At 61.0% G+C, this 14,813-nt stretch overlaps 1 protein-coding gene across 1 annotated transcript in view; it reads left to right on the top strand.

The window, feature by feature from the left end:
• The first annotated feature begins 581 nt into the window (after positions 1 to 581).
• Positions 582 to 14,813, top strand: part of FIBCD1 (fibrinogen C domain containing 1) — a 40,526-nt gene continuing 26,294 nt past the window's right edge. The window contains exons 1-2 of the mRNA XM_032257617.1: positions 582 to 1,300; positions 10,509 to 10,988. Coding sequence (XP_032113508.1) covers positions 1,229 to 1,300; positions 10,509 to 10,988 — 552 coding nt within the window. The 5' untranslated portion in view covers positions 582 to 1,228. The remainder of the gene's footprint in view (positions 1,301 to 10,508; positions 10,989 to 14,813) is intronic.

Raw genomic sequence — 14,813 nt, 5'->3', positions numbered from 1 at the left:
TTGTCAATTACCTCGGAAGGCCGCTCCGGGCGGATTAAATGCTTTCAAAAGTGCTGCTGGTGGGAAGGGGCAACTAAGAAGCCCCCTCCCGGCACAAATCCCCTCCCGGCGTTGGAGGCGGCGGGGGCTGGGACCGCGCGGGGCGCGCCGGAGAGGGCCGGCAGTCGGCCGGGAGCGCGGGCAGAGCGCGGAGCGGCTGGTACTCCCGACCACAGCGCCGGCGGCTGCGGCAGCGGCGGGAACCCCCATTCCGCCCGCGGGCCGCCCGGGCAGAGGGGCGTCGGGCGGGCTCTCGGACCGCGGGCGCTAGGGCACTGGTCTGCGGACGCGAGCCGGGGCGACCCCAGGACCAGGCTCGCGCGTCGGGGTCCGGAGTGGGGAGGTCCGCGGGGGCTGACGCCCCCACAGCTGGGCGCGCTTGCCCCGGGACCTAGACCGAGACCTCGGGGGCCCGCAGGGAGCGCACCCCTCCGACCCCGCCCCGGGCCCAGCCTGAGTCTCGGGCCAACCCTGCGCCCTGAAACGCGAGGAGCGCCGCGCCACTACCCGGAGACTCCCGACTGCCCGGCGGGTGCGCCTTCGGGGCCCGCCCCGCGCCGCGCCCCCCGCGCAAGGTGAGTTGTGCGAGTCCCGCCCGGGAGGAAGTTTGTGCAGAGGCACTGTCGGAGCGGGGGGTGGTTCTCGGGCCCCGCTAGTGCGGGCGGGAGCCGGGCAGCCAGCGGCTGTTTGTTGCCCTCCGGCCGGACCCGCAGTCTGGAGGCCACTTCGGCCTCCTTTCTCTTGGCCTTTTCGGAGGCGGAGTTCACTATGCAAGTCCGCGGGTGTGTTGTGCGCGCGGGTGTGTGTGTGTGTCGGGGGAGGCCGAAGGGAGCCAGAAAAAGCGAAGAGTCCGAGACAAGACGCGGAGATTGAGAAGGAGGGAGGAGGGACGAGGGAGGAGAGAGGAGCGCGCCCGGGAGGCGCGGGAGCCGGGAGCGGGGACGGCGCGCAGCGCGAGCGGCTGGCGTTGGGCTGGCGGCTCCCGCGCTCCCGCTCCCGCTCCCACCCGCACACAGCGGCGCGCTCACCCGCACACGCCCGCCAGCTCCCGGGCCGCCCCGGCGCGGGGCACAGAGGCGGAGACCCGGCGGGCAGAGCGCGCCCCGCGCTCGCGCCCGCGCCCACCCCACCGCCTTTGCGCTCCGCAGCGGCGCGCCTTGCCCGGCGCCCCCGCCAGTCCTGCCGGAAGATGGTCAACGACCGGTGGAAGACCATGGGCGGCGCTGCCCAACTTGAGGACCGGCCGCGCGACAAGCCGCAGGTACGCGCGGGCGCGAGGACACGGAGCCCTGGAGGCTGGCCAGGCGGCGGCCGCTCGGGCTGGCTGGGCGGGCACCCAGTGCGGGGGCTGGAGTTTGGGGCGCACCCCGTCGAGGCTCCGGAGGCCCGGGCCGGGATGGGGACCCTCCTCCCCTCCTCCCCTAACCGAGGCTTGAACTCGGGGATCGATGGGGGCGGCACCCCTGCAGGAGCCACGCGCGCTGCGGGCGAGGTCTCCCCGGTCCCTGCGCCCCCAGCGGCCCCCTGGTGCACGCGGGTGCAGAGGGAGTCGGGGACTTAACAGTTCGCTGTGTGACCACAAACAAATCAGCCCCCTTGCTGAGTCTCCGTTTCCTCACCTCTACAATGGGCATCTTAACCGCCCACAAAATCTCCACTCTGGGCGCTACCCTGTGCTAGGCACCTGGTCCTGAACCTGACCCCCTGAATCTCCTCTGCATCCTTCCGGCTTTAGCCATGGCCCTGCATACAGTAGGGGATCAATAAAGATTCATCTCCTGTAGGAACCCTGGGTATTGTGATTTTCTGACTTTTAAGACAAGGAAAGCAGGGCTCGGAGACCGTTGGCTCCTGCCTGAGGCCACGCAGCTCTGCTGGGATTTGAACCCTGGTCTGTATGCTCCAGGGCTGGTTCATTCTCCCTTCCTGCTGCCTCTTCAGGGGCAGTGGAGGTGGGGCTTGGAGGGTGCCCAGGGCTGTGCGGTGGAAGCAGGTGAGGGCAGAGCACCCGGCCTGGCCAGCAAGGGGGCTGGAGTCCGGAAGCCGAGGCGGAGGGGCTGCCCCAGGGCTGCCCGAGGCTGGGCTGCCAAGGGACTGGGGCAGGCTGGCGAAATGAGGAGGCTGCTTGCTCTCGAAGGAGAGGAAAGAATAGGGCTGCCCATTTTAAATTTTAAATTTCTCCCAGACAGATGTCATTGGGGAAGGAACAGTTCATCCTTGCAGCTGCAGGAGGGGAGGGGGCGGCACGGGCAGGCCAGGGTGGTCCCTTCCTCCCAGGAGCCACAGCCTGCTCATTCTTCCTGGCGTCACACAGCCGTGGCCCAGGGGTCCAGCCCTCTATGGTTTGCAAAGCCCCTTTGCATTCATCTGCACTAGCTCCCTTCTCCAAGCAGGCTGGGGGCTGGCACGTCCTCTCTGATCACAGACCAGGGATCAGAGAGGTTGGGAGCATGCCCACGTCACACAGCACATTGACAAGAGGGTGGGGATTCAAACACCGGTCCAAGCACACACCTGTCCCTCTGCTTCTCAGGGATGGGCTGGCCCCTCTTTTAGGTCAGGTCTGCAACTGAGCCACCTCCAGATAACGAGTCCCCTCCTGCTGAGATCTGACTTCTCCCGCTTAGCAAGAACTGTCTTAACTTCTAGACCTGTCCTCCTCCAAGGCCATCCCTAGCTCAGCCCACTGTGCCTTCCCATTGGTCCCTTACAGGTAGCGACTGGTTGTCATTTGCCAGCCCTGAGCCCACACCACACCGCCCCGCCCCAGTTCCAGATCTTTTCTGTGTCATCTTGTTTGCGTCCCTAGGCTTCCCAACACACATGGGGGGGGGAGGGGAGGCGGCGCATGCACGCATACGCGCTCACACACACACACACACACACACACACACATACACACACCCCTTCAGTCAGGGACACCCTGCTTAAAACCCAGCTCAAATGCTGCCACCTCCTCCAGGAAGCCTTCCCTGATGCCCTGTGGCTGTGTCTCTAAGTTCTAGCAGTGTTTAGCCTGTGCCACTCAGCCACCTTGTCCTGGGCCCCTCTTGTATCAGGAGATCCCTTTGGACACAGCCTCCTCTGGAGCCCATCTCTGGGTCTCTCCCTGGGCCCAGGCTCCATTCCTTCCAGGCAGCTCAAGTGAGGCACTGAGGATGTTTGCTGAATCCAACTGAGGCTTCCGCCAGGAAGTGCCTCAGGAGACGGCCAGCAGGCACTGGTCTGTCTCAAGGGGTGTTGCCTTCCGGGGGATGTGTTTGAAATGTGGCTTCAAGGCCTCTGGGCCAGGCCCCGCCTCCCTCTGCTGCTCCGGGGGAGGGGGGGAGGTGTGGGGGGGGCACAGCTTTCAACCCACAGCCCAGCTGTCTGCCCCTTGGCAGAGGAGGCAGCTCAAGGGCTGTGGCTCCAGGGCCCTGGGCCAATAGCAAGCGCCTGCCTCCCCTCCCTGCCCCTTTGGTGACCCAGCATCTAGACAGCCTGTTCCCAGTGCCAGCTCTGGGCTTGTTTGAAGCTTCAGACAAGAGGCAAGGCCTTTCCTGTGCCCGCTGTCAGAAGATAGAGTGCTGCCTGCCCTGGTTCCCTTGGGCCTGCCCTCCCCTGGGCCAGCCTTCCCTCCTCCCTTGCAGCCAGGTTCGCCTCACTCGCTGGCACGCTGTGTGGCTCTGGGGAAGTTACTCCTCCCCTCTGGGCCTGGGCTTCACCATCTGTAAAGTGGGAACAGCAAGCTCCCCTTCCTCCTCATTTCACAAGGGCTGTGTTGGGAGCCACGTGAAATACTGCTGTGTTTTGCAAACCGTGAAGCAGTGTGTACCCGTGAGGAAGGTGTCTCACAGCAGCCCGCCCCCCCCAACAGGCTGGCTGTGTCCTGGTCTCCCCTGTCTGAGCTTCGGGCTCCTTCCTATCAGAGGGGCCTGGCTGAGGCTTTTCAGCAGGGCGTTCCTCTGGAAGCTAACGCGGACGCCACACTCCAAGCACCAGCTGGTCACAGGCCACAGCTCTCGTTTCTTTTTTTCTTTTTTTTTTTTTGAGACAGAGTCTCCCTCTGTCATCCAAGCTGGAGTGCAGCGGCGCGATCTTGGCTGACTGCAACCTCCGCCTCCCGGGTTCAAGCGATTCTCCTGCCTCAGCCTCCCGAGTAGCTGGGACGACTGGCACCCGCCACCACGCCTGGCTAGTCTTTCTGTATTTTAGTAGAGATGGGGTTTCACTGTGTTGGCCAGGATGGTCTCGATCTCCTGACCTTCTGATCCACCATCTCAGCCTCCCAAAGTGCTGGGATTACAGGCATGAGCCACTGTGCCCGGCTGACACCTCTTGTTTCTTGGTCACAGCCACCCTGGGTGCTTGGTGGCAGGGATGGTGAACCCATTTGACAGATGAGGAGGCTGAGACTAAGAAGTGGAGCTGGGACTCGAACCTGGGTCCTCTTGAGCAGCAGACAAGAGCCTTGGAGTAGGATGGAGGGACTTGGTTCAGCCCACTCAGCCCGAGTTAGGGCTCCCGTGTCCAGGCTGTGTGGTTCTCAGGGCATCCAAAGCACCCGCTGTGAGTGGGTAAAGCCCAGGTCCAGAGGTCCTGAAGGACCTTTGTCCAAGTGCAGCCATTTCTGGGGACCGCCTTGGGCCCCGTCTGTCCCAGCCCTATCCAGCCTCAGTGCCTCGTTGCCGGGTGACCTTGGACAAGTTGTCAGCTTGGACTTTGTTAAAACGCCCTCCCTCTCCCTGCAGAAGGAAGAGGCCTTCGCACCTTGGGGCAGGGGGAAAACGATATTTGCCAGGAGTTGAGTTTGTCAGATGCAAGGATCTAGAAATAGACATGATTCTTCTAATCTTGGAGCATGGGGCAGGAAATCACCCTCCAGCTGTCTCTTCTGGTCAGAGGGGCTTGTTTCTGAGCCGTTCCCAAGCCACCCCAAAGGGAGATCAGCTTCCAACCCATCCCAGGCAAGAGCTCTTGATGCTTTCAGCATTTCCCAGAACATTTCAAAAGAAAGGAAATATCTTTGGGAAGTTCTTCCTGTTGTCTAACCTAAATCCCTGCTGCATTAAACTTAATGACTATTTAGGGAGGCCCTACCTCGTGCTGGGAGGTATAGCCTGGTGGATATGGTCTGTGCTTCAGGGAGCTTAAAGTCTCATGGGGGAAACAAGCTCACAGATCAGGTTTGATTACAACCCATCATGGGTGCTAGAAATATCTGTGCCTTTTTCTTGTTCCCTGGGGTTTGGGTTGAGGTCATTGTGCTAGGCTTGGGGTTTCCCGAGCCCCTGCTTCTGAGCTCACTGCTTAGCCGGGGCGTGGTGTGGCTGAGGGGGTGGCATGGACAGATGTTGGGTGAAGGAGGGAGGCCTGGGGAGGCGCCAGCTTTGCGGGGGCAGCAGGTGGGGTTGGTGCCACGGCCGGGTGAGAAATAGGAGGGCTCAGGCTGGGGTGGAGAGATGCTGGTGTGGGCCTCGATGGGCTTGAGGCCTGGGTGGGCCATCTGGGGAGCCAGAGCTGTATGTCGTGGGGAGAATGGGCAAGATCCTTATAGGAAGCAGCTGGACAACCCCTCCGTGGTTCCAGGGCAGCTGCTCCCCAGGGAGTGAGAGAGCTGGGGGGCTTGGAGCCTCCAGGACGGGCAGAGGCTGGCAGCTCCATGGGGCCCTCTTGTCCCCTTGGACACCTTCAGCCCCTCCTCCTGCGCCCCTCCCTGTGGCCTGAGACTCCCGGTGGCTCTCAGCAGGGTTCTGCTTAAGGTTCCCGCTCAGATCTCACAGAACAAGCCTGCAGACTCTTCCTAAGTCTTTGTGACCCCCAGAATGGTGGGCAGAACTACCAGCTTTCACCCCCAGGGGGTCCCTGGGACCCTCCCTCTGCCAGGGCCAGGGACTCAGGGTTCATCCCTGGCTGGGAGCCACGTGACCAGCCGTGTGCCCAGCCAGGAGCAGAGTGGGCTCCTGGGGAGACAGGAGGAATGCCCCCAAGGTGCTGGGCTGAAGCAGGGCCCGGTCCCCCAACCCACAGAGCCCACAAGGCCCCACCCAGGCTCTGTGCAAGCCCCTGCTGGATTCGGAGCGCACAGGACCCTGCCACCTTCAACTTTCCATTCCCCAGTACGGAGCCCAGGATGTGTTTTCGTCATGCTGAACAGCAGAGGGCTGGGTGCTCTCAGGAGATGGGGGTGGGTGGCAGGAGGGCCCTCAGCTGGGTCTGACCTGGCCTGGCCTCCCCTGCAGGGAGACTTTCTTATTCCTACTTTCATCTGTGGAGTGCGGCCCCAGTCTCCTCGGGGGACTCCTGCCAGCCAGCTCCCTTTGGGGGGAGTCTCTGCCAGTTTAGCAGAGCACCTTGGCGTCAGATCCCTTCCTCCTGAGCCCCCAAGGCTGAGGCCTCAGAGAAGGCAGCCTGGACAGGGCCCGCCTGCGCCCGAGGCACCCTGGGGGCCGCTGCCTTCCTGGCATGAGCCGTATCCTCCTTTTGGCCAAGGCTCCCTAGTCAACTCTGGGTGAGCACTGGGGGTCTCACAGGGAACCAAGCTGGGTCCCTCCAGCTGGAAGCACATGCCAGTGGTTAGTGGCAGAAATGGGCCTCGAACCCGGGACTCCCGGCTCAGGCCCTGGCCTCTCTCGTGCCTACCTGCCCGGGATGCCCTGTCTTGGGAGCTGGGGGCTCTGTGGGCATCCTCATCATTCCGCAGCCCCCAGAGAGTGCACCCTGCTTGGCCACAACAGGACGGAGGCACCAGCCCCAGGCGCTCAGTTGGGCTCCTCGGTGCCCAGGGCCCCCTTAGTATCTCTGGCAGATTTCTTCACGAGGCACGTAAACGGCAGCCCATAAAAGCCAACAGTGCTTCATCCTTAAGGTGATCTCTGAAGACTCATTCTCCTCTGCTGAGTGACCTGCACCATCTCCAAGCTCCTCTGTCCCCCTGCCTCTAGGGGACCCCCTGCAGCTTCCTCCAGTCCCTCCCCATTTCAGGACCCTCTGCCTTCCCACCAGGGAGGGTCTTGGGTGGGAGGAGGGTGCACGATACAGCAGGGGTGCGGGAGATGCAGAGGGGGATGGCCAACCTCTCTGCCACGCTAGTGCCAGCCTCGCCAGCCGGGGGACCTTTATGCTACAGTGTCTCGTGATTCGGCCCGAGCTGCTTGGGGCAAGGTGTCTCCCCACGGACTCCAGGAACGAGCGTGACAGGGACTTAGCTGCTGACACAGAGCTTTGTCTATCAAACCCAGCCGTACTGTAGGCGGCTGAGCAAGCGGCCCTGGCGCATCCACCATCCAGAGTGCCCAGCCCTGGGTGCAGGTGGTGGCTCCAGCGTGCTTCCCCCACGAGGCGTTGGATGAGGGTCTTGTGCTCTGAGCCCCAGCTTTCCAATCTGCATAGTGAATTCAACCAGAGCGCCAACTGCACAGGTTACTTGGAGAATTCAGTGACGGGAACATGGTCCATGCCCAAGGAATGGCAGTGATGGCGCAGCGCCCGCCTGTCTGTCAGCTGCTGACCTGCAGGTGCCTGGGGGCTGGGGATGGCCTGAAGCTTGCCCATTCTGTGCCAGGCTATCAGAGGTGGGCACAGGGTCAGAGGCAGCCCTGCTTCGGGGCCCGGGGCCCAGCTGAGGGCTTCAGCCTCTGCCCTGCCAAGCCAGGTAGGTCCCAGGAATGCCCCGTCACCCCTTCCCCATGCCAGCTCCTTCCTCTGTCCATCCGCCCGTCCATCCAGCAGCGGCCGTCGGGTCCGCTGTGTGCCAGGCGGTGAGCAGGTCCCTATCTGTGGAGGGGCTCACAGTCCAAGGCAAGTTTCCTGGACTTGGGATTCGCTAGTCCCTGAATCCCCAGAGACTGTGCCCACAGCTTTCTCCAGACTCCCCAAAAGGATCCGACAGTCAAGAATCAGTCGGATGGAGCGGGCATGGTGGATCGCGCCTGAAATCTTAGCACTTTGGGAGGCTGAGGTGTGAGGATTGCTTGAGCCCAGTAGTTTGAGGCCAGCCTGGGCAAAGTAAGGAGACCCTATTGCTACAAAAAAAAATATCCCCAGCAAGGCCTGGTGGTGTGTGCCTGTAGTCACAGCTACTCAACAGGCTGAGACGGGAGGGTTGCTTGTGCCAAGGAGTTTGAGGCTGCAGTGAGCTAGGGTTGTGCCACTGCATTCCAGCCTGGGCTACAGAGTGAGTCCCTGTCTCTCAAAAAAAGAACCCCAGTAATCCCAGTCCATAGAACAGGAACTTCCCCCGAGCAGGAGCTGGGGCTGACTGGTCCCCAATACCTACGCAGGGACTGGCCCAGAGCCTGGATCGTGCGGAGATCTAGCGCATGTGGAATAGATAATTAAACGAATGAGTGAGTAAATGAAGTCAAAGGCCACGACAATCTGTCTAATCTTGATAAGCACCCTCTTGGGGGGAGCACAGAGGAGCAGCCCCTCCAAGCTGGGAGGAGGGGAGTGGAAACAGTCAGGGAAGGCTTCCTGGAGGAGGTGACAGCTGAGCCCTGAAAGAAGAGAATAAATTAGGCCGGTGGAGGAGGAGGAGGGGAAGCGGATGCTCCTGGCTGGCCAAGGGAGCAGTTTGTGCAGAGCTGGTGGAGGGGAACTGTGCGTTCGGGTCTGGCTGGAGTAAATTGTCTTGAAACGTGGAGCCGGAAATGGACGTGGCTCCCAAGGGGACCAGGCAGGCGTGGAGCGCTGAGTCCTGGCAGCCGCATGACAACAGGGACAGGCCAAGGAACTCTCCTCTGCATCCTGACAACAAAACAGATCTCTTTCCCCGGGGCCTCCATGTCCAGGCGCGTCCCCTCCACCCCACCCTCTTCAGGTGCCAAGCAGGTCCTACGGCAGTTCCTCGTAGAATTTGAATTTACAAAAAAGACTGTTTCCTCTGCCGCATTTTCTCCGTAGGAGGACACAGGGATGTAAGAGGCATCTACCTCTGTTTAACGTATCACTAAGAAAGCAAGCAAGCTGTCAATTACAATTGTACGATGTCCCCCCCCGTTGGAGATTCCAAAACATGAAAAAAAGAGAAGGCGCGTCCCAGCATTGACGACACACCGAAATAACACTTTGGGTGGAAAAAAAATTTCCTCCAGATGCTGTGTGCACATTGATCATGGAATAATAAAAGCCACTAATATTTATTGCGCGAGTACAGCGTGCCAGGCACGGCTCCAAGCGCTTTAATATATGAAGTCTTCAGAAAGTTGAAAATGTGGCGAAAACGTGTCTGAGAGTTGAGGAAATTCAATTGTAGGTGGGGCCTGGCCCGGGGAGGAAGTCAGGAGGTTCGGGGCCCAATCCCAGTTCTGCTTTTATCTGCTGTGTGACTCTGGGCCAGCCCCTTGCCCTCTCTGGGCCTCAGTTTCCCCCATGTATGTAGTGCTCAGGGGCTACCAGCGAGTCTGCCCAGTGAATCTGAGCCCCTGAAAGCGTGTGCGGCTACACTATGGCACCTCCTTTCCCTGCAAGCTGTTCCTCGGCCCTGGCTTCCGGCCAACAAAGGTCTTTATTGCGCCTGGCCTTTGGTGCCGGTTTTGAGACGCGGCTTGTTCTGGAGTGACAGCCGCCTCTGGCCTCGGCCCCCTCCTCCTTGGAGCGCAGCAGGCCTCTTATCCAGGGTTGCCTTCGGGCTACCTGGCCCAGCGAGTTGGCGTTTGCCCTGCCAGGGGCCTGCTCTGTGAAGAGGTGGAGGAAGGAGAGAGGACGGGGTGGGGTGTGAGGAGGAGGTGCCTGGGAGCCCCCGGGAGCCCCCATGTGCCCTGGGCCCTGGAGAACAGTGGGACAGAACACGGGATGTGGCTGCTGCAGTTGGAAGGGACCTCCCATGACGGGTGCCACCACCCAGGGCACTCGTTCCCAGGGACAGCGGGAGACCATCTCTAGCGTCGCTGCTGAGGCATCACAGCTCTCTCTGACCCACATATAGAGAGGTGGGTGTCTCTGTATTGCCCCATTTTACAGGCAAGGAAACTGAGGCTTATAGAGGTGAGGCCCCTCGCCCAAGGTCACACTGTGGGAAATGCAGCTTGGAGACCTGAGCCCTGGCTCCTCTAGCTGCAGAGGTGGGGTCTCCATCTCCAGCCCTTACTGGGTGGGGAGGGCTCCACGAGAGTCACACGGCCACACACATGGGCATGAGGGCGGGCCAGGGGCAGCGGAGGGAAGCCTCACCATTTTCCTTGTGTGTTCGTGTCTTCCTGCCTCAGTTTCTCTTTCCCATGCTCTCTGTCTCCATCTCCCCACTGGGGCTCTGCCTCTCCACTTTCTCCCTGCGGCACCTGCTGTGTCTCTCCCGCTGGATCTGTGCGTGTCCCTGTCTCTCTGTCTCCCCTTGGACTGTCCCTCGCTGCCTGTCTCATCTGTCTCTCTGTGACGCCCTTGCCCAGCCCCCAAGAAGGAGGTCCTCCGAGCCCGGGTATGCCGCTAACGCTGCCCCTTCTCTCCCCTGTCCCTCTGTCTCTGTCTGTGCGTCCCGGGCGGGCCTGCAGCGTCCGAGCTGTGGCTACGTACTGTGCACCGTGCTGCTGGCCCTGGCTGTGCTGCTGGCCGTGGCCGTGACTGGGGCCGTGCTCTTCCTGAACCACACCCACGCGCCGGGTACGGCGCCCCCGCCTGTCGTCAGCACCGGGGCTGCGGGCGCCAACAGCGCCCTGGTCACCGTGGAGAGGGCCGACAGCTCGCGCCTCAGCATCCTCATCGACCCGCGCTGCCCCGACCTCACCGACGGCTTCGCCCGCCTGGAGAGCGCACAGGCCTCAGTGCTGCAGGCGCTGACCGAGCACCAGGCCCAGCCGCGGCTGGTGGGCGACCAGGAGCAGGAGCTGCTGGACACGCTGGCCGACCAGCTGCCCCATCTGCTGGCCCGAGCCGCGGAGCTGCAGACAGAGTGCATGGGGCTGCGGAAGGGGCACGGCACGCTGGGCCAGGGTCTCAGCGCTCTGCAGAGCGAGCAGGGCCGCCTCATCCAGGTAGGGCTGGGGTCTGCGTCTTGGGGTCTTGCTGGAGGCAAGGGGTTGCTGCTGCCACGTGCCAGGCGCCTGATGTCCACGGCCTCACTTAATCCCCAAGTGGCCCAGACAAGGGGCTGCTGCTGTTCCCATCTGCAGACAAGCCACGAGCCTTGGAGTGGTGCCGTCACTCATCCCACTGCACAGCCCATGGGAGCCAGGATTCAAACCCAGCTTCTTTCCCGGTGACCCTGGGTCATTGTAGGGCACCCCACGGCACTTGGCGGTCAGTCAAATCCAGGGCTTGAGGGCTTCCCTAGTGCGCCAAGATGCAGCTGAGGTAGGGCATTGCCCCATCGGGGCAAACGGAGGCTGAGAGAGCAGATGTGACATGCTGAAGGTCATGTGGCTGCTCCGCGCTCCCAGGTCAGAGAGAGCTGCACCCCATCTCTCCACCCCGTCCCAGTTCACGATTATGCAATGCCCACCGCTTCCCAGGGACGGACAGACAGTCCGGGCAGCCCAGCCACACCCGTAGCCTGTCCCAAACCCCCTCCACCGTCCCATGCCCTTTTCCCAGCCAAGCCAGGCTCCAGCCAGCCCAGATGGGTCTGGATGAAGCTTTCCGACTCCAGCCCTGAGACCATGCTGGAGGCGCCACCCACAGGCGTTCCTCCTTCACAAGAGGAGGGATTTGGGATCATCTCATCTGACTCTGCCATTTTCCAGGACAGAAAATGGTGGCTCAGAAAGGGGTCGTGAATTTTCCTGGGAGTGGTGGCCAGGTCAGGCTTGGAATCCAGCTGCCCTGGAGCCCTGCCCAGCCTCTGGCCCTGTGCCACGTCCTCCTGGTCACTCAGATCCCTGGAGGCTGGGAGCCAAGCCCCTGCCCCCACGGGCACCCCAGCCCCCTCCGCCCCACCCCTCAGCAGCCACTAGGAGAACCAGGCATTTGGTTACCCAGCCGCTCATGAGCAATGGGCCCTTTCCCTCCCTCTGAAGGCTGCAGCTGGAGAAATTACAGTCCTCATCGCCCTGTCTGGGTGACTGATGGGAAGGTGGCTCCCCCTCCCGGGGTGGGAGGACATTTCGACCACCTTCCGGCTGCCCCTCCATCTGCAGTTCCCCAGGCCTCGTCAGCAGGGTGGGGGCGGGGGTACCTCCTGACTTTCTGGCTCGCCCCCCATCTCACTCTCCAAATCGCTCAGCCCCTGGTCAGCTCAGGCCCAGCTCACGAAGGCCCCCCCTTAGAGCTGGAGTGGAGGGTTTAGAAGGGGGACCCCAGGGCCCTGCCCTCCCAATGGCCTGCACAGAGGTACAGAGTGTTCCCACAAGACTAAGGGCCATTCTGGGCCCGGGAGTGCGGGCTCACCTGACATATTTACTTCCCCAAAAATGTTTGATCTGACTCATTCCCCACAGACTGGATGATTCAAGAGACAGTGTGTCTTTATGTTTCATTCAGAGGCAGCGAGCCGTGCTCCTAACTCCTCCTTCCAAGCTTCCCGGACCCTCAGCCGATCAGCACAGACGTGGGCTTCTCAAAGCTGTTCCCAAAGGCACCCTGGGTTGCAATGGCCAGAGGAGCTTGTTAAAAGGCAGCTTCCAGCCAGGCTCGGTGGCTCACGCCTGTAATCCCAGCACTGTGGGAGGCTGAGGCGGGTGGATCATGAGGTCAGAAGTTCAAGACCAGCCTGGCCAAGATGGTGAAACCCCATCTCTCCTAAAAATACAAAAATTAGCCAGGCACAGTGAGCAGGCACCTGTAATCCCAGCTACTCGGGAGGCTGAGGCAGGAGAATTGCCTGAACCCGGGCAGCAGAAGTGGCAGCGAGCCGAGATAGCGCCACTGCACTCCAGCCTGGGCGATAGAGTGAGACTCAGTCTCAAAAAAAAAAAAAGGCAGCTTCCTGGCCAGGCACAGCAGTGACTCACACTGTCATCCCAGCACTTCGGGAAGCCGAGACGGGCAGATCACTTGAGGTCAGGAATTCATGACCAGCCTGGCCAACATAGTGAAACCCCATCTCTACTAAAAATATAAAAATTAGCCCAGCAGGCACCTGTAATCCCAGCTATTCAGGAGGCTGAGGCACGAGTATCACTCAAACCCAGGAGGTGGAGGTTGCAGTGAGCTGAGATTGCGCCGCTGCACTCCAGCCTGAGCTACAGAGTGAGGCTCTGTCTCAAAAAAGAAAAAGAAGGCAAGTTCCTGGGCCTCATCCCCAACCTCCTGCAGCCCCCCGGTCCGGGGTGATTCTCACGTGCAGTCCCTGAGGCCTACTGTTGACGGCTGAGCTGAGCCATTCTACCCTGAGGGTTTGAGTCCGCAGAGCTGGGACCCAGTCCAGGCCTCCTCCATGCCAGCTGTGGGATGCTGGGCAGGTGGCATCCCCTCTCCGGGCTGCGTCTTTGTGACATGTGCGTAACTCGGTCTATGCTGAGGGGATATTGGAGCGCCTGGCTGCAGGGCTGGGCTGGCATCTGTTTACGTGGGGGATACTCACCGTCTGCACCATCAGCAGCTCCTTATTCCTAAAGTAGAAATGGTTTGTGAGCTGAAATTTAAAACTGTGGGGAGCCACCATGCCGCTATTGAAAACACCCTTCCCTTTTTTTTTTTTGAGACAGAGTTTTGCTTTTTTTACCCAGGCTCGAGTGCAGTGGCACGATCTCTGCTCACTGCAACCTCCGGCTCCTGGGTTCAGGCAATTCTCCTGCCTCAGCCTCCTGAGTAGCTGGGACTACAGGCACGCGCCACCACACCTGGCTAATTTTTTTGTACTTTTAGTAGACAGTTTTTCACCAGGTTGGCCAGGCTGGTCTTGAACTCCTGGCCTCAGGTAATCCACCCGCCTTGGCCTCCCAAAGTGCTAGAATTACAGGCTGAGTCACCGCACCCGGCCTTATTAGCCCATTTTATGGAGAGGCAGACTGCGGCTCTGAGTGGCAGGTGCCTGTGCAGACTGGCTCACGCAGCCGAGCAGTGCCGGGAACAGCAGCTCCAATGCCAATGCCTCTAAGCGCCGCCCAGCCAACCCCCCACATGCGCCTGTGCAGCTCAGCGAGCAGGGACTGACTTCCCCATTAATTCGGGGCATGTTTATATGTACATTTTCAACTTTAATCATCTGCTGGTTTAAACGGAGGTCTTCCCTGCCCGTTAGCAAGAGGGAGGAGGCCGTGCCTGTTTTTTGCGTGCGTTGTGGCTGTGTTGACTCAGATAAACGGGCAGCACCGGTGTGAATTAGCCAAGTGATCTTTGCCGCACACACATCGCAGGGCGGACCCCACCTGCCGCCCTCCCACAGGGGGTGCTACCTGTGTCCCTCTGTGGAGCGTCCCCAATGGAGTTCAAACGCTCTGCCTGCCCATCTGAGCTCCTCTCCCCCCTGGTCTCAGCCCTCACTGAATCACCTGCTCAGCAGAGGGGAAACTGACAGGGAAACTAAGAGCTTTGCAGGGCCCCTGCCTCTGGACGAGCTGAGAATCATATTTTGTAAACTGCTGGCACTGTATATTTCTATTTTCCTTCCATGAATGGGCTATTATCTGGCAAGTGACAGGTTCGGTGTGTAAAGACCCGGCCTGCTCCACGATCGCTGGCTGGCCGGCTGTAGCCCGCCACTGCCTCATCCTCCACGTGGTCCTGCAGCCCAGGGTGGGGGCAACAGACCCCAGACCCTTGAGGCAGCCAACACAGGTGGAGGTGCTAGGGGACAGCATTGCACTTGGCAAGCTCCAGCCCCAGGCTGTGATGGAGGGAAGGGCGGGAGTGAAGGGTGCAGAACCACGGCTGAGCTCGCAAGCCCAGGCTCCCCTGAATCCCCCCACTCAGAGAACCAG

Source organism: Sapajus apella, unplaced genomic scaffold (assembly GCF_009761245.1).
Source record: "Sapajus apella isolate SASKATOON/1434 unplaced genomic scaffold, GSC_monkey_1.0 scaffold97, whole genome shotgun sequence".
Lineage (NCBI taxonomy): Eukaryota > Metazoa > Chordata > Mammalia > Primates > Cebidae > Sapajus > Sapajus apella.
The sequence above is the reverse complement of the archived record's forward strand: the minus strand, read 5'-3'. Positions and strand labels throughout refer to the sequence as shown.